This window comes from Danio rerio, chromosome 7 (genome assembly GCF_052040795.2).
Source record: "Danio rerio strain M-AB ecotype USA chromosome 7, GRCz13ab, whole genome shotgun sequence".
NCBI lineage: Eukaryota > Metazoa > Chordata > Actinopteri > Cypriniformes > Danionidae > Danio > Danio rerio.
This window is the reverse complement of record NC_141027.1, coordinates 39,966,405-39,992,001: the sequence shown is the minus strand read 5'-3', so window position 1 is coordinate 39,992,001 and position 25,597 is coordinate 39,966,405. Positions and strand designations below refer to the sequence as shown.

The 25,597-nt window shown below is 34.7% G+C and overlaps 2 protein-coding genes across 3 annotated transcripts in view; both read right to left on the bottom strand.

The window, feature by feature from the left end:
* The window catches only part of ptpn5 (protein tyrosine phosphatase non-receptor type 5), a 36,487-nt gene extending 23,855 nt beyond the window's left edge, over positions 1–12,632 (bottom strand). The window contains exons 1-6 of the mRNA XM_087261613.1: positions 12,465–12,632; positions 10,326–10,443; positions 10,155–10,219; positions 2,248–2,447; positions 561–671; positions 365–442 (exon numbers count right to left, since the gene is read on the bottom strand). Of these exons, the coding sequence (XP_087117739.1) occupies positions 365–442; positions 561–671; positions 2,248–2,439 (381 nt within the window). The 5' untranslated portion in view covers positions 2,440–2,447; positions 10,155–10,219; positions 10,326–10,443; positions 12,465–12,632. The remainder of the gene's footprint in view (positions 1–364; positions 443–560; positions 672–2,247; positions 2,448–10,154; positions 10,220–10,325; positions 10,444–12,464) is intronic.
* esyt2b (extended synaptotagmin-like protein 2b) overlaps positions 1–25,597 on the bottom strand; it is an 846,120-nt gene that overhangs the window by 551,717 nt on the left and 268,806 nt on the right. The window lies entirely within an intron of this gene.

Sequence of the window (25,597 nt, the reverse complement as noted above, 5' to 3'; positions counted from 1 at the left end):
TTTAAGAATATGTGTAAATTGGTTGATTTGCATTGGCTCCTGGTGAAGCACATCTTGAGAACACACAGAGAGGCTTCGGCAACTGTTACTGAGTTATTGTGGTTACTACTAATGTTTTGGTGTAGCACATTTATTTTGAACTTTGATCAAAACTGACTGGAACTACTTGTGCAGTAAAAATATTAATACACATCTTCCAGCAAATCACAATCAAGAGTTTTAACAGATCATGAACCCACATAACCACTTGAGGTGTGTATTATTTTATATTAATGTGGCAGTGGCCTATCATCAGTTGTTCCTCACTTGCTCTAAAGTTAAATCTCTGAGTAACAAAAGTCAAAAGCATACAGAAAATACTCACTCCAGTACCAAGAATGACGACACCTAAGAAGAGTGTGGCTATGAGGGGCAGCAAGCTCTCCACCCTCCAGATCTCCATCTGCAGACACACGCATTGACCTGTTATTTTCTTGCTTCATACCATGAATGACATTTGGCACGGGATTCCTACGATATGTGTAATCTTATTTATCCTGAAGCATTTGCAGGTCTGTCACCTGTTGATCATAGGCATCACTGGTAGAGAGAAGGTACTGAAGGAGATCCAAAACTTTGTGTGCTGCTGGAAAAGCCCTGTATCCATTCAGCATGTAAAGGACCCACAAGCCCTGAAAATATTAACAAAATAATAACATTTTTACACACACTAACACAATTGTACATCTATCTTTGTGGGAACTTGCCATGGATTTTAGAGATAAAGTTTTTATAGTGACAATAAAACATTTCTGTCTTCTAAACCTAAACATATACTCTTATTTTTACATTTTCAGTTCTCACAGAACTTCTCCATATTTTTACCCACTCTCACACTCTTATAGATCAGCCAACTCTTTCTCCCGGGAGCCACCTCACACTCGATTAAGCACAATGGGAGCCAGATCTTTTAGCTCTGCAGCTCCTCAGCTATGGAACTCGCTTCCCCTGGAACTAAAAAGCAGTGATAGTCTTCACACTTTTAAATCTCGTCTTAAGACCCATCTTTTTAGGCAGGTTTACCTATGACTATCCTTTACTATGTTATTTTATACTTCGATGTGTTTGTGCTTCATCTCCTCTCATGCATTTAAATTTTTGTCTGGCATTGTTTTATTTTTTATTAAATGTTATATTCAGTTGTTTTTAGTATGTCTGTTGATGCTTGCTGTAAGATGACATTGGGTGTCCAGAAAGTCGCCATTTATTAATGAAATTTATTATTATTATTATTATTATTATTATTATTATTATTATTATTATTATATATTTGTAATATTTTTTTTCCCTCCTGGAGGCTGGCTGGTCTCAACAAGGTCAAAAATGCCAGGTTTACTGTTCTTGTTGGAAATTTGTTCCTCACAGGATTGTAAGTTAGAATGCACAAATAAATCCTTAAAAAAAAGAAACAAAGAAAGTAAAAAAAAAAACAGACATCCATTTAGGTGTTTGCATTAAATTAAACCTTCAAAGATTATCATAATGTAATTAATACACATACTTTAATGCTAAAATAATAGTGGCATGAATAAGGCACCAAAATATATTTTAAAAAATGTTCCTTTGTAATTCAGCATAACATAGTAATGCAAAAATGAAACTACATATCTATTCTGACTGGTAAAACTGATCATGCTAAATTTTATTGAACGTTATACAATCATAAAAGTATAAATTTGTAGACTTATTATGAATTCATTTTTGGGAGCTGAAAAAAATGTATCTATAGTTTAAAGAATTATTTTAAAGTAAATATATATATATATATAGGATTATGTGTATTTATAGGTTTAGGACAGCTGTTTTCGTTAGCTAGGCAGCAGTTAGTTAGGCAGGAAAGCATGTGGTGCATTATTGACAACAGGGTCGATCACAGGAGACCCCAGAACAGCCTTTGTTTCTATGCTTATCCAAACACACTCAAGCATAAACAACACAAAGGCACACAAGCTTACATCTTTTGTCAATCAAGATAAACAAAAGCCTTGATTATAAAATTAAAACACTACAGGATTATTACAAAGTATTCTGTTACTATTTAATTTTTGCTAAAAAAACAAAAAACAAATTTGCAACTTTTAAACAAGGACATAACTGAAATGCTAAAATATTTGACAATAAAAATAAGTAAAAGGTGTGGATAAATTGTGATATGAGATAAGATTTTTGTGCAAGATGTGCTTTAATGAGAACTGCGCATGAACTCACAGTGAGTTGAGACAGTGTGTAGAGCAGGAGAAAAGCTCCAGCTGTAACACTGGCTTTTAATACTCGCTCCCACAAAGCAGCACCAATGCCTGGCAGCGGATCGTGGGCATGTGAGGTGGCACCGTCCTGCTCTTTGGGTGCGTCCTCTCCAACAGGGGCTTCAGCCATGCTGCTCTCAAAAACGTCCTGCATTTAAACAGCTAAAACGGACACAGAAAAACACATTTACCAGAGAAACACAACAATGCAATTGGGCTCATTCATGAATTACGAGCAGAGTCCATTTTTTGTAAGGCTGTTCAGATGTAAGCATTCAAATTCATGAAAGCATTCATATTTTTCTAATATTAGCTGGTAAAAGAAATCTGTTCCCTATCAAGTGTACTTAAATCTTCCATGTTTTTTGGCTTCGGCTTAGTCCATTTATTTATCAGAGATCGCCACACTAATTAACCAACAACTTATCCAGCATATGTTTTACACAGCGGATGCCCTTCCATCTGCAACCCAGTACTGGGAAACCCCCATACACTCTCACATTTAAACTCATATATTAATACATATGCTATTTAGTTTATTCAATGGATTAAATGCACACAGACTTTTCATTTTAATCAGCCATCCCCAGGGCTTTCGGTCAATTGTTATCCCATACAAAACCGCTGCGTTTAACATGTGATTTCTTTAAAAACAGCGATCATCACTGCCTGGCTGAGGTACGATATAAAGTGGGTATCAGACCAAACAAGAAGCACTGCGTTAAATTCTTTTTTTCCGCGCCATGTCTTTAAAATATGCAAATTAATTTTACAACACTATTTTCAATGAAGTTTCTGCGCTAGCCTGCTGCTGATGACGGCGCCTGCATTTACACTGCCTTTCGTTTTTTTACACTTTAACCAAGTGGAGGCTTAAGTATATTTAACTGATTATATTTGAATTACATTACAACGTCGATGCTTTAAAAGGAACCTTACGAAATTAAAAACGGTCACAAAGCTTTCACTGGAAGTTCATCATAGGCTGAAAAAAACTGGCTGTGCATACAGCACATTCATGTATTCGGACTGTGGGGAAAACCCGAGCACCTGGAGAAAACCCACACAAACACAAGGAGAACATGCAAACTCTGCACAGAAATGCCAGCTGGGGCTCAAACCAGCGACTTTCTTGCTGTGAGGAGACAGTACTAACCACTGAGCCACTGTCACCTGGGATAATAATATTTTACTATTTAATTTGGTCAGTTTTTTTTTTTTTTTTTGCAGCTTAAAGTTGATAACAGTATATGTTATATATGAGTTAAACATATATATTATCACTGTTATCTTTTTACCTAGCCATCCAATCAATGAATTAGGGGTACGACAAATAGACCCAACCAAGCATCCTTATGTAGTTGAACAAAGGCTGAATAACAGAAGAAAAGCTAATATTGCTGATTACTGCAGGTTGGCATTTTTATTTTCAGCAATACTCTTCAAAACTGGATATCTGCTGTATGTTTCTGGAGTGGATTCCAAATCAAAGTGTCTCTGCTTTCAAAAATGTTACTCCGTTGTGTGTTCTCTGCCAATTTTGAAAACGCTATGATGGAAAAATGTTAATTGAATATTTATTATGCCATAATTTATAATTGAAAATTTATTTTGAATATTTATGTTAAGGCATATTGCTTTTTAGTCTTTTTTTTTTTTTGCATTTATAAAACATACTAAAGTCAAGAATATTCCATTCTACAAAACTTAAATTGTGATTTATAGGTTAGATTATGCTAATTGTTCAGCTTGTTCAGCTTCCAGAAATGGTCAGATGTGCTCCAACATTAGGCACATTCAAATCAAGACTAAAACACATTTGTTTAGCTGTGCCTTTACTGAATGAGCACTGTTCTACGTCTGACAGATCGCACTTTTATGTTTTTCTCTTCTTTTTCATTCTTTTATATCACATTTTATCTGTTTTTATGTTTTTTTTAAATCATTTTTATTATTTGTTTTTATTTTTCTTAAAAAATATTTTTCTTTTGTTCTTATTTTTAAAAGACTTGTGTCTTTTATTATTGTTAATGTAAAGCACTTTGAATTGCCACGGTGTATGAAATGTGCTATATAAATAAACTTGCCTTGCCTTGCCTTGCCTATTGTATGGGCGACACGGTGGCTCAGTGGTTAGCACAGTCGCCCCAAAGCTAAAAGTCCTGGCTTGGGTCAGTTGACTTTTCTGTGTGGAGTTTGCATGTTCTCTCTACTGACATGGGTTTCCTCCAGGTGCTCTGGTTTCTCCTACAGTCCAAAGACTAGGTGAATTAAGTAGGCTAAATTGGCCGTAGTGTATGTGTGTGCATGTTTGGTTGTTTCCTAGTACTGGGTTGCAATTGAAAGGGCATCCACTGTGTAAAACATATGCTGAATAAGTTGGCGGTTCATTCTGCTGTGGTGACCCCTGCTTTAAAAAGGGACTAAGCAGAAGAAAAACGAATGTATGAGTGGATCGTGCTAATTGTGAATAATTGTGGGCGCAAATCATATCTGCCAATGATTAGAATACATTATCAACCAACATATCTGACATCTGAGAGTTTTCAGGTTTTAAATGCAAAATTCTCAGGATTTCCTCCTAGATTTACGAATATCCATTGAACGAAAATTTGTTAAAACAACAAAATGCAAACAGTAGCAACAAATGACAGCAATGCAGCTGAAGGCAGTCACCGAGTAGTACACTACAGCTTTTTCTGCAGTACAGTCTCATAATTCATGGCATTGCTGTGGGAGGAATGACACATTTAGAGGTGGACTATGCAAATGAGACTATGCTGCGGACATAACGCTAACATGGGGTGTTATGTCATATACAGTGCGAACAGCAGACTTATGATTAGCATTAAGAGATGATTCGCGGTTTGAGCAGCAGGTTTTTCTTGTTACATTGCATTGATCATCTAATTACAGTTAGTCTGCTGCGTTCTTTTTTATTAATTTAATAAGGACCACTGACTGTATGGAATCACGCTTTCAAGTTTCCAAGCTTTTAAAGACATGAGCCGAGTGAGTGCGGTTCATTCAGCTAACATATTCCTACATCATATGAGAGTTACTGCTGATCAAATTTTTATAACTTTTTCTTTTTTCCACCAATGCAGAAATGCTTACGACACACTGTTTAATTTTTAAACACTTTACTGTGCACTGAGAGCGACTATCACTTTTCAAAACATTAAAGGTGTACAATATCGCTGCCTCGTCAAAGTGAAAGCAGAGCTGCATTTCGACTTGCAGTAGATTCAACCATACATCAACCAAGTAGCCAATGCATTTGCTTTAAATTATTATATTTTAAAATAAATGTTACATATTTGATGTTTATACTTCATGTAGTGTATGGATGGCTTCACTGGACACTAATTAAACTGACTGGTTCTTCCCTTTTTCCTGCTTGTTTTATAATGCATTTACAGCGCTCAGCATAACTGAGCACACCCCATTTTGAAAATGAATATTTTTATCCATATATCTGAATATAGGCAATGAATTTTGGTGAATTTAAAGAAAACAGATTTATTAAACAAATAAATTTATTACAATAATATTTTACTCACCAAACATCTTTAAAAATTAAAAGATAATACAATTAAATTCATGCAAAATATTGAAAAGAAATTGTAATTACAAACTTCAAAATTTCAACAAAATTTTTCAATTATTTTGCTTCTCTTGACTTTTCCTCCTTTTTAAATTCGTATTACATATTTTTCTATAGCATATAAATTTGGGTGTACTAGTTTTTAGACTGTTATCGTAAGTTAATTTGTTAGATAAGCTCCAGAATTGGCTTCAGTACTGACTAATCTAATGTATATACACACATATAAAATACTGTATGGGTTCCTATTAAAAATATCAATTTAAAAGATAGATTTGTGAGGGGTTTACTTATATAATCTGATATATATGCACATAACATATGCATAAAAATAAATAGTTACATTTAATTTCTATCACAAATTAATAGCATATAGACATTAAAGCACACCCATATAAGCAAAAAGTCAGAGCAGACTGTGTCACCTTTACTGCTGGAGAGCATCATCCTGATCAATACTCCACACACACACACACACACACACACACTCACTGTTGCTGCATTTACAAGAAAAACAGTTACTTCAGCAACAAATACACCCATCCCCCATTCTTTCTTTCCATTATCTCTCTCTCTCTCCCTGACCCTCATCTCATCACTTGTGTTCATTTCTTCTATCCCTCTCTTCTTTCCTCTTTCATCTGTCTTTAATGTTCACCCCTCTCTCTTCATACCTCTGACCCTCATCTGCCTTCCATCCATTTCACTTTTTCCATCTTTACCTCCCCCTTCTTTTACCTCTCCTCTCTGATGAATATTATTAATTTATTTATTCTTGTACTCTATTCATGCGGCAGCTGGATGCTCTTGAATTATCAGAATGAGCTATAAAGAGAAGAGATGGCTGAAGGACACACACACACACACACACACACACACAAGTACACACCCTCCTCGTATTGTCTTTCATCAAACCTAAGCATAATCATCTCAAGCCACTTGTTCAATCAGCATTCAATTCCCAGCCACAAACTGGCCGACAGGGAGAAATGGAAGAACAGTCTTTGCAGACACTTTTTCCTGACTGTTTAGAGAGGGAAACTAAAGTTTTCTGGTCTTGAATGATCTGACAACATCTGTCCTGTATATTCTCAATAAAGAATTTGATAATATATTCATTTAAATGTTCTCAATTTTAAAATGTTGAGGTTTAAATCAGATGTTCTCTTACAATTTGGGTCTAAGATAAACAAAAACTTAAAAAAAAAAAAGTTTCATTCAGTTTAAAAAGTTATTTTGTTTCTGCACATCCTCTTTTTTCCTTGTTTTGGCTGCATTTATTTAATAGTAAAAATTATATCATTCATATAAAATAATATATTTCAAAATATTTTTTTTCTATTGATATTATTTGTTATTTAATGTTTTTCACTTGATATTAATATGACTTTTTAGTATCCTTCAATTCCATCTTTACACTGTCAAGTTGTATTTTTTATTATACATTTTTTCCTACGTGACGTTTATTTATAAATTAATTTCGGGAGGATCACTTGCTTATGATTTACCACAGTAAGTCCCGCATTAGCTAATTATGATCCTCCAATCATATTATTCCTAAGTTACTATAAATAACCACAGTCTTCATTCCACATTTATTTTTGTTTGAAAGAAACCCCCCTTCCTCCCCCTCTCCTCATTTTTTCTTATAGACTGGGTGGCACCACAGCCCAGTGGTTAACACTGTTGCCCCACAGCAAGAACACCACTGGCTTTGGTCCTCGCCGGGCTGGTGGGTGCTTCTTTTCGGAGTTTGTAAACTGAAAAAAAAATGATGTCTGCAAAATTGTCACAAACAATTTATATGGATTGAATTAAAAAAAAACTAATTAAGTTCAGTGATGTTCAACCTAATTTGTTTGTTTAAATTCATCCTAAATAAATTGTTTACAACCACTTAACTTAAAAAGATTTAGTAAACCCAAGAAGTTATCTTTAAATATTTTTTTTTAGTGTATGTTCTCCCCTTGTCTGCGTGGGCATCCCTGGGATCTCTAGTTTCCTCACACCGTCCAAAGATATGCATCATACGTAACAGACTAAGCAAAACGTCTACTTTGTCTAGTTCCCTTTTTTCTCAAAGTAGTTTACCTTGGCCGCTTCAGCCGGGGAGTTTTTGAGATCTAACTGAGCTCAATCTCCCCTCTTGCTCTGTGAACAGGAGGGAGCCCTGTGCTCGAGGATCCCTTGAGCTCAGAGCTCTCTCCCGGGACAGCATGCCAAACAGGCTCATGACAAATCATCAGCAAAGTGCAAACTCTTAAAATGCTTATTATTTGCTTGTTCATTTGTTTGTGTAAAAATGTAGACTTTGAGCAAATGCATATTGCAACCTTGCTAAATAAAATTATTGACCTATTAATGGATCCTAAACACTGAACGTGAACTGGAATTTGCTAAGACTTTTATTTTAGTATAGTGATGTTTTCAAAACAAAAATAATAGAATATTGAGAACGGGGTAGGGCCTTCTTTTTGCACATCATTCCCTATTAGCAAACTAACAGTAAGAGGGACATACCCTCACCATAGAATTATAAGGTTCTTTCTGCATTATAAATAATTTTAAGATATTGAGCTTTAAAGTTTTTGCATTCCATATAGCAAACAATATGTATGAAACAGTTCTTTAACATGACAGAGACCCTAAATATACTCTAAATGTAAATTATCAAAATTATTTTACATTTGCAAATTGGGGTAAAACAAACAGGGCAAAGGCAGAGAGAACCCTCTAATTCTAAAATGACATTTTCTGCTTGGAATTAAAATGTTATTTCTGGCAGATCATTCATTAAAGCATTACCTTTCAAGAAATACAATCAGTCTGCTTATTAATTTGCTTAAAGAAATAAAAATTAGTGTTGTAACAATACGTTGATGTTTGAGAAACTTACATTTTTGCTTTCTATAACATTGAAATAATGTTTCAGGATGTATATATTTTTTTGTTTCAATTAATTATACAAGGCTTTGCTAAATATGTTGTCCAGTGCAGATGTTAATTTCTATGCAATTAATATGAATTATATACTTTAGATGAATTATTGAAGTATATTTATTGAAGTATATTCCCCATGAATTAAATTATTTGCCCTATAAGGCTTAATATCCAATTTAAAGACTTTAAAAGAAAACAGACAATGAGCAAATGAGTGTAAAAAACACTGAAAAAATGTTTCCCAGACTACACAAATAAAAATATTTAACATTTAATGAATTACATTTTTAATAACTGTTTCTTTTTCAATAATGTAAAAATGAACATTTCATCTCAATGTCAAAAATTTCTTCTAAATCATCACATTTACACTTTTTCAATTTCAGGTTTCTTCTCAATTTTATGTGGTGCAGCATTACTTAGTCGAATTTAGTCCGGCGAAATGACAAATAAACCTAATCCTAATTTATTCTCTTGTGTACATTCGAAATGCTGATTGGCTCACAGAAAGAAACTTACAGAGCCAAGCTAGAGTTTGACTTTGTAGATAAAACCTTTTTTGTTTTTAAAATAAAAAGTCTTAAAATGTAAACAACTTACAAAAAACCATCACATAATGTAAATGAGCTGTCATTTAATAAGAATATGTCAATAACTCAATTTTGACAAAAATGTCAGAAAGAACTTTATAATTCTAAGGTGAAGATATGGCAAATACCGTGGCTGAAGCCATCAAACTGACATTAGCCATGGCAGGTGTAAAAGCAAAATGGTCGGATTTAAGATGTAATTCTTTGATTGAAAATTGCCAAACTTTATTTCAGGATTTATTCGCACAGATTAATTGTTTAATTGTAAAGAATAGCAATGTGTGCACGCAAAACAGGCATTGTACATTTTGATTTCACAGACTTTAAAAATCTGTGATGGACTTCTAATTTTCACAAATGTAAAACACCTGAAACCAAAAATGTCAACCTCTGTTTCCTTCTAAAAGAGATAGTTCACTTAAAACTGAAAACTCTGCCATCATTTTCTCCTTTTTTCTTGTTCCAAACCTTTCTGAATTTTTTATGATGTTGAGCATATTTTGAAGAAAGCTAAAAACCTGTAAGCATTGACTTCCATAGTATTTGTTTTTCCTACTGTGGAAGTCAGTGATTATAGTTTTCCAACTTTTTCAATGTCTTTCTTTGTGGAAAAAAGAACCTCATAAAGGTTTAAAACCATTTGATGGTGAAAAAATGAGTTTTAGTTGTAGTTTTGGGTGAACTATCAAAGAAAGTACACCTACACTTTATAAAAAACAATTGAGGACTTACTGTATAATAAAGCAAATTAGGCTCACATGACAGTGACAAACGCCTCTCTCAGCACCTAAAACAAACTGGGAGCAGCGAGAAGAAAAATCAGGAAAATTAGAAATCAGCGACAGACTGTATTTGCATTGCATTAAAATCTCAATTTATATAGCAGTAGATGATCATTCTTACTCATGCAGCTCTGTACGGAGTGCCACAGATGGCGATACAAGCGGAGGACACAGCGTGCCAAGTCAACCAACAGTAGGAGTCACTGGGCGCTACCGAATAAATAGCCCTCCATGTGTGTCTATCACAGAAAAATGACAGGTGGTCAAAATATAGCAGAAGATATAATGAATCCAAGCAAGACGTTCAGGAATCGAGCTCAGTATATGTGATAGGCTAGACAAAAGCACGACAAAAACAATGAAGAACTTAATGTCTGTGCATGAGGCCCGCGTATCTAAAAGCCGAACACACACTCAGTCTTTTCCTCTACGATCAGTAAACAATAGCTGCAGAGGTCTGGTCTGGTGATGACGTGATCTACATTGGCATGGGGGTAACCATGGAAACAAATACACTCAGCAGCAAATGGTTTATATAGGACCACAATCAACACACACACAGATATACACACACTCCAACACCCACACAGACAGACATGCAACGGGATCATGCAGTAGACACAATCCATAATGGAATACAGAAGAGACACGGTTTCCTTCTGGCTCTTGCAACATTTATACAGTCTTAGCGTTTGAAACAATTCCTCCTTCCCCAGTTCCAGTAAAACGTAATATATTGAGCCTTAAAAACAAAGGTGCCAGGAACAACCCAAGCAAGGTTGTCAGGGTAATGCCATAGAAGAACTTTTTGGTTCTCCAAAGAACATTTTGGTGAAATCTTTTGTGAATAAATATATAAAAAAAACTTTCCATCGTTCATCATGGAACTCTTGATGCCAAATTAAGATCCTAGTTGAGATTAATAAAGCCATAATCTATAGCTAGCCTGCACATACAAATACATAATAACTAAACACAGACCTATTCCACGGCCTCCGCACTACAATGAGGCAGACTTACATCCTACACAATGAACTATCGTCTGAGATTAAATCAAAGTTAACGTGCAACGCATTTTAGAATGACCTCACTGGCTTTCATTTGAATACATCACATAGTCTACATCTGTAAAAGAAATCGATTTCAATTCCCCTCAAGAAAGCTGCTGGTAATACCAAATTTTTCCATGTTAATAGTTTTGATAGAACAGCATGAGAAAGAAGGAGAGAATGAAACAGAGAGAGAGAGAGAGAGGAGATTACCTGCTTAATAGGAGCTCTACACTATAGGGCCGGTGTTTCATTGTGCTTGCTCGTATGAGAGGATTACGCTTATGCTGGATGAGTTAAATCGGTGTGTTTTTGTTCTGCAGGCTGGGCCCAACACTGCGCTGCACCTTTGGATTTTCTATGAATGAGAGCTGTCATGGTTTCCACCGAACACACCTCTCGTCTCGCTCTCCACCTCTGAAACGCATAGCTGATGCGATTAACTGACTGTATACATTTTGTAGAAAGAAATGGCAAAGACTACTGTGGCAAAAGAGAGGCTGAAAGCACAGGCAGAGGATTATTCAGACCAGTCTCCCTCCCTGTGGAATATAAGTCTCATTGGCTTAACACACTGACTAAAAGCGAACATCAATTTATAAAATCATCCCTGCACCAACAGTCATTATTTTCATTCTAAGTCTGAGTTATTCAAACAAACGCTCAAAACATTCAGTAGTCTCACTGCATAGAGTCACCACATCCCCATACACACATCACTTGAACACACACACACACACAGGATGCCAGCATATCTGGAGAATATCAGGCACATAGACGAAAGGATGAAATACTCTACACTTGTTGAATGCCATTTAAGGAGCACAAATGCAATCCTTCCATTTCCCAAACCCCATCTTTAACAGTATCTGAAACTATAAACATACCGATATAATGCTGTTCTTAATCGTGAATTTCAATACCATTTACTACGCAAAGATTCACCACCGAGTGTGTACTCGGGACAGCCTGAATGACACATCCCAGCCGTGAGGCAGTTTTTGAGAACGAAACAGCCAGTATAAACACAGTCACCATCCTGTAACGCCTCGCTCATTGACTCGCTTCGCCTCTTCATTGAGAACAACACTGCGTCGACCGGGCGTCTCAGCATCCTTCAAAAACACGACGCGCGCTTCCACCGGATGAAATGGACACTGAATAATAAAGTAAACCGCACCGTATGTGGAAAAATACGGACGCGCTCTTACCTCTCAGACGGGTGAAAGCGGTGTAAATGAGCGCGGAGATTCGCGCAGCATCATTAATATTCACATCACAGCGCTCGCGGAGACGCGCGCGGAGGAAGAGCAGGCAGCGAGAGACGCTGCAGAGCCGAACAGCGGCCCTCCATCCACCAGAGCCCGCCTCACTGGACTGACAATCACACTGACGATGACGATAGGAGGGTCTCTGTGAGCGAGCGCCAGCGCGAGCGCGCGTCTGCCTTAATGTGCTCTGTTCCTCTCTCTTCTGGGTGTATATATATGTTTGTTTTGTGAGATACCTTTTGTGTGTTGCTCAATAGATGTTGACGTGATAGCTATTGTCTTTCGTGAAGCGGATGGTGCGATGATGCTGCTCTTCAGGTGGCAGCTGGAGGTGTAACCTAGGCAACGTGTCTCGGGGTAGATAGAGGTGGAGGGATGCGCTTTAGTGCCCTCTTCTCTCTCCAGGCCCCTCGGCGCTCACATTAGCAACTGCGTCATTTCCATAAGTAAATTAAAACCCACTGGGTGTTTTACACCTCCAAAATGAGAGCGTTTTTACATTTCTTTCTTTCTTTCTTTCTTTCTTTCTTTCTTTCTTTCTTTCTTTCTTTCTTTCTTTAACGAAGGGATCTCTGTTTGATTTAAACAATTTAAGATAGCAAAGTAAAATAGGTTAAAATATGTTTCTTTGATGTATTTACTATATATATATATATATATATATATATATATATATATATATATATATATATATATATATATATATATATATATATATATAATTGTATGTAATTACCTTGGCTGTAACTACAGAGTTTTTACAATGTAATGGCACAATAATTACATAAAAGATGGTAATTATATATTACATACATGTATACTGTGTATATTTAAGTATAATCTATAAATACACACTGTACATGAAATATACAAAGAAAAACTGATAAAAATGATCTGGGATGTAATTACAATGTAATAGCAATGCATTTACAGTCAAGATAATAGTTTGCAATTACATTACTTGTGTATTGTTTATATTTACGTAAATAACTATAAATACACAAATACAGTATACATGAAATATACAAATAAACATTTACATTTATAAATATAACTTTGGTTGTAACTACAATATATTTACAATGTAATTGCAATGTAACGACACATTGACAGATACAAACATGTTTATAAATCAAGGGTAAAGTTTGTAATTACATTTTACTTACATTTTTAATAACTTTTGTTTTCAACAATGCAAAATGTAACATTTTATCTCAAAGTTAAAAAAGACTTAAATCATCACATTTACACACTTGTGTGGTGTGGCATTATTTAATTGACTCTGATTTTATGTTTCTTTCTGGTCTATCCCACTGTCAACGCAGCAATCCGGTGAAATGACAAAGAAAGCTGATCCCGATTGGTCATCATGCATGCATTCTAAATTGCTGGTTGGCTCACAGAACGAACCTTACCGAGCCAAGCTAGAGTTTGACTTTGTAAAAAAAAAAAAACTTTTTTTTAAGTCTTAACATTTAAACAACTTATTTAAAACATTACATAATGTAAATGAGCTGTCATTTAATAAAAATATGTAAATAACTAAATTTTGACAAAAATGTCAGAGAGAACCTTACAATTCTATGGTGACGATTTGTAGATAATCACTCTCATTTTGGTTTGCTGCAGTCCCAAAGCTTTAGAAACAGCTTTATAACTTTTTCCAGACAGGTAGATCTCAATTATTATTATTTTTCATGTGTCTTTAAATTTTGTCATGATGTCTAACTTTTGCGGATCTTTTGGTCTACGACACATTCAAGCACTTTTTAAGTGGTTTGATAAACAGGTTTGGCAGAAATCAGGCCTGGGTGTTTGGGTGAGGAGGGATGCTAAGACACCTGATTGACGCAGGGTTGTTTTTAATGAAGAGGATTTTGTTTTCCCTCAATAATACAAACCTTCATTTAGAAACTGATGTGTTTCCTAGTGTTTACGTGTTCTCTTTGAATAATTTGCCAACTAGTTTGATGAACTGAAAGCTCATTTAAGTTTGGCAAAAATACAATAAATAACAAATCAGTAAGGGATAAACGCTTTTTCACACCACTTCAAACATTCTTAAATGATATAGGTTATTAGCATAGTTAGCAACTTAGTAGTAGGAACTTTTCAGTCCTTCACTGTGTTAAATGGTAAAATGGCTATGAAAAATACAATAATTTTTTACAATAAGATACTTGGGGTTACAAAAAGTTTCTTTCACTTCTGCAAAATAAGTTAAATTACACTTTTTAAACAGGTTTCAAGGCATAAGTTCATAAAAGTTTAAAACAATATTGACATTTTATAATATGACTTTTATAAAAATGCCAAATTGTAAAATGCTTGACCTTGAAGTCTGTTATATAATTTATAATAATAATAATAATAATAATAATAATAAAAAGGAGCGGCGCGATGGCACAGTGGGTTGCGCTGTCACTTCACAGAAGGAAGGTTGCTGGTTTGAGTCAGTTCAGTTGGCATTTCTGTGTGGAGTTTGTACTCCACTTGTTCGCATGGGTTTCCTCCAGGTGCTCCGGTTTCCCCCACAAGTCCAAAGGCGTGTGCTATAGGTGAATTGAATGAGCTAAATTGTCCGTAGTGTATGTATGTGGGTGTGTATGGACGTTTCCCAGTGCTGGGTTGCAGCTGGATGGGCATCCGCTGCATAAAATATGTGCCAAATAAGTTGGCGGTTCATTCCACTGAGGTGACCCCTGATTAATAAAGGGACTAAGCTGAAAAGAAAATGAACGTATGAATGAATGAATGAATAATAATAATGATAATAATAATTCAGTAAATTACAAACATCTGGATGTCGCATTTGTTTAAAATACTGGAAATTCTGAACATATTTATAGCTGTTTTCATTTTAAGCTTAATACCTATTTACGTTTTATGTAAAGAAACTAGGAATTATTGCAAGCAAAACCAGAGCTAAAAGGGAGCCTTAGGGTTGAAACCACCATCATTCGTTAAGTGACTGCTTCCATCTAGTGGTGCTAAACTGAAGCCTTCATTGATAACACGTCGACAGCGCCGCCTATGGTCATTACACCTAAACACAGCATGGGTTTTAGAAGCCTTAAGCAGTTTGAATTCATTTTAAGCTCCTCCTTTGGTTATGATACTTTAGTCCTTTGTGTTTCTAGCTGTATATAGAGCTGATATTCTCAGGTTTTACTGTCGTAATAGTTCTTTTTTTTGCTGTTGGGGTGGTGTTTCTTCGTAGTGCGAATGGATGCTGCTATTGCTAAAGTAATTGTGGCTGATACTAAGACCACTGCTGTAGGTGAAATGGCACATATGAGCTTCATGTGGCTGTATGACTTTTGTTTCCTTGTGAAAGGTGAACTAAATGTAGCTGGTAGTGCTGGTGATATGGCTGTGAAAAAACATTGAAAACAGAGAACAGGTAATAATTTAACTTAAGGCAAATCTAAATTGTACGCACTTTTTTTTGTTCAAGCTTAAGTTTGTCTTCAAAAAACCTTAACAAGATTAAGACTAACATCTGGTTACATTGTATATATGTATATAAAAGTAAATCTATATAGACAAAATATTTTTATGAAAAAAAGAAATAAAATATATTATATATATATATATATATATATATATATATATATATATATATATATATATATATATATATATATATATATATATATATATATATATTTATATATATATATATATATATATATATATATATATATATATATATATATATATATATATATATATATATATATATATATATATATATATATATATATATATATATGCAGTTGTAGTCAGAATTATTAGCCCCTCAAAATATTTACCCCCTGCTTATTTTATTCCCCAATTTCTGTTTAACGGACAGATGATTTTTCCAACTCATTTCTAAACATAATAGTTTTAGAACTCATCTGTAATAACTGATTTATTTTATCTTTGCCATGATGACAGTAAATAATATTTAACTAGATTTTTTTCCAGACACTTCTTAGGTTAATTACGTTAGGCAGGTTAAGGTAATTTGGCAAGTTATTGCATAACGATGGTTTGTTCTGTATACTATCGGAAAATAAAATATAGCTTTAAGGGGCTAATAATGTTGACCTTAAAATGTTTTTTTTTTTTTTTATTCATAACTGCTTTAATTCTAGCTGAAAATAAAACAAATAAAACTTTCTCCAGAAGAAAAATTATTATCAGACATACTGTGAAAAATTCCTTGCTATGTTAAACATAATTTGAGAAACATTTAGTAAAAAAATAAAATTCAAAGGGGGGCTAATAATTTTTATTTAATTCTCATTTATACAACAGTTTTTGAATCTGATTGGCTGATAGCTGTGTGATATTCTGCAAATAACAGCACTCGTACAGCCTCTTAACCCTTCATCCTTGTGTATTACTCCACCCTCAAACAGATAAGCAGAGACTATACAGTTAGACAAATATTGCAGCTGTTGGACAACATAATGTACTTTCGAGGCTTTTTAAGTGGAGAATGTAACTGTACAGATTGCAATTATGCAGTTTATTTATAAGGAAAGTGCCTATTTTAAAATAATTATAATTTCAGAGATACACTGCACCGGCGGCCATTTGCCTCTCACTGAGCAGAGCAAAGAAAAAAATTTTCTTTAGGTGTCACAAACTCTCACTCAGTCCAATTGTTTAGTTGGGTAAATGATTAAAAATTACTTTAAAATACATTGCATTTTCTGAATATAACTTGATTCTGAACCTTTTCCCCCTCACGACCCCCTATAAGGAATAATGTGCACCCACACAAGTAATATTCAAAGCAAAACACACGAGGGAGTAAATAGTGAGGAAATATTCATTTTTGATGAACTACCCCTTTACCATGTCTAATGGTTCATAGCACAATTTAACAAAGATGCTGTATGGCACACATTTGAGTGCTTAATGGCAAACTTTACGAAAGTAATAATATAGGAGGTTTATGTTACAATGAAATCAATAAAGATTCAAAATAACAATAAAAATACTGGTAAAAACTACAACTATGTTCAAGATGTTCACCATGTCAACAAACTTCCTCTACAAAACATACAGTGTTTGAAGCAGTTTCACACCCTATCCTTGGCCTAACCACATGGCCCTGTTCAGAACAATGCTAACCACTAAAACTTAAACAACAGAAACTCATATGAATCCAACACACATATTCATATAGTCTTATGCAAAAAGAAAAAAAAAAAACATTTACAATTAATCATTTTTTTCTACTGGCACTGAAAATACCCTGTCTATATAACTGTGCCAGCAGAAAAGAACCTGTTAAGTGTATTATTAACAAGTCAATAAAAACATACAGTACCACCCTTACCGATTATTTGCACACCAGGATGTTTTTCAATTCAAAAATTGACATTGTAGTATTGATTTATATGTTGTTTCACTTGTAAATACCACTTTCTTAAAACTAAAGACTATTATTATAAGCAAACCTTTAATAGGCTTGAATGGCTATACTGCACATTGTAAAACCTAACAGTCAACTTTATCAAATAAAATGAATGTAGTTAACTCAAAGTTTACTGAAAGTTAATTCTACTGATTTGAAAAGAGTTTCTAACTCAGTGTTGATGTCAGTCACACAATGAAGACAAGCATGGTTATCTCTTTTCATAGATTTATTCAAAACATAGTGGATTGTTCAACAAGAGAAGCAGGTAAGTGATATTCTTGGATGGAGAGCAGACTAGTATATTGTTCATTTAATCATTTAGCAGACGGGTTTTTAAGGGTTCACAATGTAAAGAAGGATCCTTATTCAACCATCATTGTATGTCACTTAATCAGGAGAAACGTCCACAGGAGAAGGGAAACATCCACGAAAGAAGATGAGCAAGGGAGAAGGTGAGGTAAAACCCTCTGACTTCGATTCCAGCCTGATGAACAACTGTAAACGATGAGACTTTATAGGGCACCTGTGATTGCTGGTGTAGGTGTGTCTCATTAGTATTCTGGTGAATGTGCACAGGTGTGGTGAGAGGTGGCTGGTAAAGGAGAGCGATGATTAGAGCTGAGGGAACAAGTTGGTGAGGGAGAATGGTGATTGGAGCCGCAGGAACAAGCCAGGGATGTGACAGTTGAGGGTAGTGAGTTAATTAAATATCTCATTACTTTAACTTAAATGGAGAAAGTTCACAATACTCATATGGACTAGTTTTTTTTTTTTAACTCAAATGGTTTGTAGCAATTTGTTTCCTCAAACGGTTTGAGTTACCCTAACTTTTTGGGTTTTACAGTGCAGAGAAATTACTGCCTGCAATGTAACTGTCACTTGGTGGTGGATCTGGTAAGTTGTCAGCGATTAAAATTTGAATTTTGAATATGGTGGATAGTTGAGATCATGAATATGAGCCACATGCTGAATGTGTAAGTGTGTTCTGATGATGAGAATAATTGAAAAATCTTCTGCTGAAAATAAATACTAATACATCATCCTCATCAAGATCTATCCATGATATTTAAGCTGCTAAAGACCCAAACTTGTAATACTGAATGGTAAAACATTCAAGGCAGGGGTGTCAAACTCAGTTTCTGGAGGGCCGCAGCACTGCACAGTTTAGTTTCATTCCTGCTTCATCACATTTACCTGTAGTATGTTTCAAACAATCCTGGATGACTCAAAAAGTTAGATAAGGTTGGAACTAATACGCGCAGAACTGCGGCCCTCCATAAACTGGATTTGACATCTCTGCTTTAAGGGATTAAAACAGTTACACAAGCTCAAAAGTTAATTCAATTTAGGCATATTTGAATTAAAATGTCCTATTTAGAACCTTTAATTTTTAGAAGTGTACATTGAATGTGAGAATCAAATATCATAAAGCTAATAAAAAGACTCGTTTATCAAGCCCTCTGCTCACTTTCTCAGTCCCAGTCACAGCACTCAAGCTGCGGTCACACTGGACTTTTTGCCCCCATAGACTTCCATTCATATGCACGTGAATCAAAACATGACCCTTTCTGTATAGAAATTTAAAATATGGAGCAATTGCTCGCTTTTTTAAAATGTCTAATCATCTTGTTTAATCCCAGACCTTTACAAAATGCCATACGACAGAATTTCGCAAGCTCAAACGCTTGTGTGACTGCAGCTTCAGTCACCATCCACCACACACCACACCCGTGAACCCTCACCAGACTACTAATCACCCACACCTGCACCTACAATAACCCACTCACTATATACACTCACCTCTGTCATTCACTCACCGGCTGGAATCATAGTCGGATGGTTATCCTTCGGGATTCTTCTCCTTGCTGTTGTGATTTCTCCTGTGCTCCTTTGTGGATGTCTTTATACTTCTGTGGATTCAATCGCCTGATTCAGGGAAGTGACATTTGTTATATTGATGTTTGCTAAAGAACTGTACTTACCTCACAACTTAAGAGCAAGATAGCTTTCTGCTTTGTCTCCTTTGTGTGGCCGTGACATTGTTAGAGTTTGATCTTCACTTTAGTTTGAAGATTTAGAAGATATGCAAGTAATGCTTTGAGTGTTGAGATTGCCACCTTGCAGAAGCACCCATGGTTTGGGTGTTGGCAGCTTAATTAGTAAAACTGCAGTTTGTTGTTTTGCTCAGTGAGCAATAACTGTCCTAAAATTAGTTTGGAGACCAGTCTCAATCAACTGTATATGTAACTCATGAAATATGTTTAAAAATTGCTATTTTAGATCATTTAGGATAACTTTAAAATAAAACTAAGATACTTTAATATGTCAAAGTCAAAGTCAAAGTCAGCTTTATTGTCAATTCAGCCACATGTACAAGATATATAGAGAATCGAAATTGCGTTACTCTCAGACCCAAGGTGCTTACAGTTTTTCTCGATTGCTTGGATGTAGTTGTCAACTGAAACTCCACCTTTTCAAAACAGTTAACACACAGGCCTAAACACCAGCACTCATCGTCAAAATGACACATTTTGCTTGCAAAAGGCACATATCATGTCAAAACATTTAACATATGCAACAAAAGCTAGTTTTACCTTCAAACAACACAACTTGCAAACAGGTATATGAGCTCTTTCAATTAATCACTGCACAATGGACAACAAAATACAAAATGCAGGAGTCAGTGCACCACCATTGCTTGTCATTGTAGCCTATTGCCAATGCCATTTGTTGTCTTTCTATTTGGGCTGTAAAATTAGCTTTTTTTGCAAAGAATTGGATCCAGAATAAGAAATGCTTTGATTAAATTTATATTGAATTCCTGACAATTTTCAAACTGTGGCTAAAAACTGAAATACTGTAAAAACAGACAAAAGGAATAAAATACTGTAAATATTAAAGAAAACACATTTAAACCAATTTACAGTCAAATCTATTGGGAGTATAGGACATAGCCACTATTGACCTCCTCTATCCATGCTGGCACAGAACTACACAGACCTTCCATCGTTTTTATAAGGTTTGCAGACTGATTGCTAATTGAAGATTTGTGTGAAGGAGTTTCAAACCGGTGCTTCAGTGAATTCAAACTGATCTTGGTAGTGTCTAATGGTTAGGAATAGATGGTTTATGTTTGGTAACCAAAGCTAAAACAATGGAGTTTGGACTGCTTAAATGACATCTGTGTTAACTGTTTTGAAAAATGGTGAGGAAAATGTGTCAACCCAATGAGAAAGGGTTTACACATTTGCAAGACCTGTCCTCTGCTCTGCTGGGATAGTGATAATGAAAATGAAGAGGAACCTAGTTTCTTAAACCAGGTCAAAGCAAACTAGAAAAACTGTAACATTAATATAAAATATATAAATTAAAAAAAAATTTGTAGAGTTTAAGAAAAATAAAATTTACAGTATATACATTGCACATAAATGTGGTCTAAAAAATATACATATGTAATAAAAATTGTAAACAATACAGTGACATTAAGGGCATATAGCAAATGAGTGCAAAGTAAACCAGAGTTGTGCAGATAAAAAAACAGTATAGTGCAAAAAGAACTTGTAAACATGATAATTGTGATAAAGTGTCAGTGACATATTGGGAGGTAGTATGGTGTGTCTGCATAAAGTGACCAGTGCAGATGAGTATGAGTGTGTGTGTGTGTGTGTGTGTGTGTGTGTGTGTGTGTGTGTGTGTGTGTGTGTGTGTGTGTGTGTGTGTGTGTGTGTGTGTGTGTGTGTGTGTGTGTGTGTGTGTGTGGGGAGGCAGAGCTGGGAGAGAGTTCAGCTTCCTGACAGCCTGTACAACACATGATAGACATGCATGATAATATCAGACCTTTGAGTTTAAGTTAATATAAAAATGCAAATGTATTTTTACTTTTGTTTGATAAAATCAGGTTGAACCAACTCAATTGCATTTAACTGTGAATAGTTTTTTTTTTAAATTGGTGCTAAACAAATTTATTGGTTGGAAATGCTGCTCCTAATTACAGTTTTTCTTGTTTGCTTTGACCTGGTTAAAGAAACTAGGTTCCACTTCATTTTCATTTTCACTATCCCAGCAGAGCAGAAGACCGGTCTTGCAAATGTGTAAACTCTTTCTCATTGGGTTGACACATTTTCCACACCATTTTTCAAAACAGCTAACACGGATGTCATTCAAGCAGTCCAAACTTCATTGTTTTAGTTATGGTAACCAAATAGAAACCATCTATTCCTAACCATTAGAAACTACCAACATCAATGTGAATTCACTGAAGCACCGGATTGACACTCCTTCACACAAATCTTCAATAAGCAATCAGTCTGCAAACCTTATAAAACGGTGGAAGGTCTGTGTTGTTCTGTGCCAGCATGGATGAAGGAGGTTAATAGTGGCTATGTCTTATACTCCCAATAGATTTGACTGTAAATTGGTTTAAATGTGTTTTCTTTAATATTTACACTATTTTATTACTTTTGTCTGTTTTTACAGTATTTCAGTTTTCATCCGCAGTTTGAAAATTGTCATGAATTCAATATAAATTTAATCAAAGCATTTCTTATTCTGGATGCAATTCTTTGCAAAAAGGCAAATTTGACAGCTCAAATAGAAAGACAACAAATGGCATTGGCAATAATAGGCTACAATGACAAGCAATGGTGGTGCACTGAGTTCTGTATTTTGTATTTTGTTGTCCATTGTGCAGTGATTAATTGAAAGAGCTCATATACCTGTTTGCAAGTTCTGTTGTTTGAAGGCAAAACTAGCTTTTGTTGCATATGTTAAATGTTTTGACACGGCATGTGCCTTTTGCAAGCAAAATGTGTCATTTTAACCATGAGTGCCGCTGTTTAGGCATGTGTGTTAACTGTTTTGAAAATGTGGAGTTTCAGTTGACAACTACATCCAAGCAATCGAGAAAAACTGTAAACTGAGTTCATCCAATGAGTTATGCTTTTTGAGTGCAGTTTCAGTTTATTTATGACTTCATCTATGTTAAGCTGCTTTGACACAATCTGCATTGTAAAATCACTAAAGAAAAAAGATGAATTGGATGGAAAACTGATGATTAATATAACCACATTTTCTTCTCTAAATAATTCTATTGTGTTCATCAGAACAAGAAGCTATCCCATTTGTCAGCTATCATTCTGACTGTTATCTTGCAGATTCAGTTGTAGGAGATATTTTCTTACATGGATATATTTTGGCATTTCTGGCCATTAGATTTTATGTTACATCTTTAATAAGCTTAAAATGTCATGTGCCACAACTTATGTGTGTTTCCTGGTCCAGTCAGAGTAAATGGCAACGCTTACTGTAAAAACCACAAATGTTGTGATGGCAAGCTGTGCATCACAGTTTTTTAAAATAACAATTGAACATTAGACTTTGACTAAACACATACATATATTCATAGATTATTTGTACATATACAACGTTAACATTAATAATATAAAAATTTACATTTGTTTTAGCAAAGGTTAATGTGATTAGTGCATTGTAAAAAAAGCTTCTTTTGTGAGCGGGGGGAGATAAGAGTTTCACTGTTTCATCCACCAGAGATCTGTATGTATGACCACTTCCTGTTTAGTCATTACATTTGCCCTGCTTGTTCGTGCTTTCTGTTACCCTGGAGACTGCATAGTTCACTGAACACGACTGAGAACCCCCCAAAATGCAACTGTTGCAACAGAGAAAAGTGCAAGACAGTGCAGATAAAACTGTGCTCAAATGCATTCACAATGAAGCACTGTTTTGGGCCTGCTGTAACAAATAATCAAGACTGCTGCTGATCTATTCAGCTGAAACAAAAAAACAAAACAAAAAAAAAAAAAATATATATATATATTTTTGTAAAGTTTTGATTATCTGACAGTATGCACAAACACCTCCTAAATGCTTACTTAATGTTTGGAAGGTCATTTTAATTGAAGTAATGCTTTGTTTCTCAACTGCCTGCACAAGTTAGTTAAATACTACTATAGTATGTCCTTGAAATCTTTGCACTGTAAGACTTAATGGCTCATCAAAGCCACTGGAATTATATGGAAAGGTAATCTTTCAATCTAGAGCTTAGAAGCCGGAAGTGTAAATGTCCTAATTAAAGAACAGGAAGGCAGAAATGCCATGAGTATACAACAAAAATACACGTACAATTCACATCATTGTTCCTTAGTGGGCACAGCCAATAAAATAGAATAAAGAAATAAAGAGTTGAGAGAGTTTTTCTTGCACAACGGTGCGTGAAGATTTATTTTCTTTTTGAGGAAGCTGATATGTAAATGGATTTTTTTTAATGACAACCAGCAAATCCCGCTATTTATTATGCTTGATTTAGACAAAGATTGGCTTTTTATGTTATTTGGGTACAAGTTAGACAACATTTGAATATTCTTTCCTGAAAGGGTATGAAAATGTTTGGTACCTGGTTCATGACATGGGTGGATTCACAGGAGTGAGTGAATTGAAAAAATGTGTACGCAGAGACTCCAAAGGGTTTCGTGAAAGTAAATTTAAGACTATTTAAAGACCTTTTAAGACCTAAAGGAAATGTGATGAATAACTTGAAGAAATAAGTTATTAATAATTTGAAGGAAACACAGAGTAAATATATATTCTCTATAACACTTACTGTAAGTTGGAATTCTTGTTTGTACTGATCTCAATTTGTTTTTAATTAAGTTTGCTTATAATGTTTGAACATGTTTGCTTTCCATAGTGAATCACATTGTTTTTTTTGTTTTTTTCAAAATTTTAAAGACTCTTACAGTAAAATAAAATACATTTAGCAAAGAAAATTGACACAAGACAAGAAGTATTGCCCAGCAGACGCACAATGTCATAGTATATTCATATTAGGTTGATTTAGGTCACCAGCGTCTAAGGACAATGCTATTTTGACATCCAATAACGACGTGAAATGATGTTGATATTTTGTTGTTTTTAGGTTGTGTTGGAAAGTGACCAAAAACTTTGAGCCAACATCTTAAACTCACAACATATTGATGTCAAATACTGCCGTTTTGGTATGGCAACTGAAATTCATTGTCTGACCGACGTCTTATTGGTTATGTCCACACATTGTCAAGTTGTATCACCATTACACGTTGATATTTTGTTGTTTTTAGGTTGTGTTGGAAAGTAATTAAAATGACGTCGGCCTGATGTTGGGTTCTGACGTCAAGCCAATTTTAATTTCCAAACAAAATGCAGCATCCCATAATGTTGAGGTACAACGTCAATCTAATGTCATGTTGACGTCCTGTGCCTGCTGGATGGTATCACTTTATTTTGATGGCCTCCCTAACAAATTTAGTTGATTTTAAGTTACATTGCAACTACATGCTAACTCTGCCATCATATAAAGGGATACCAAAGTCTTTTTTTATGTGTAATTTATTAAAAGGAAGCAAGTTTATGATTAATATAAGAACAAACATTTGCCAATTAACAGTGGGTCCAGAAAAATTTAACTTCATTCAAACTGTATTGTAATTTTATACCACATTATTGCAATGTAAAAATGATCAATTAGTCTTGACAGCATATGCTTTGCGTTCATTGTAACTTAATAAACTAAGTTAATCATGTTCTAACTTAATTTATACGTTATGCAAACTGTTTTAAGTCAGTTGAACATTATATAAGTTCAACAGACTCATATAAG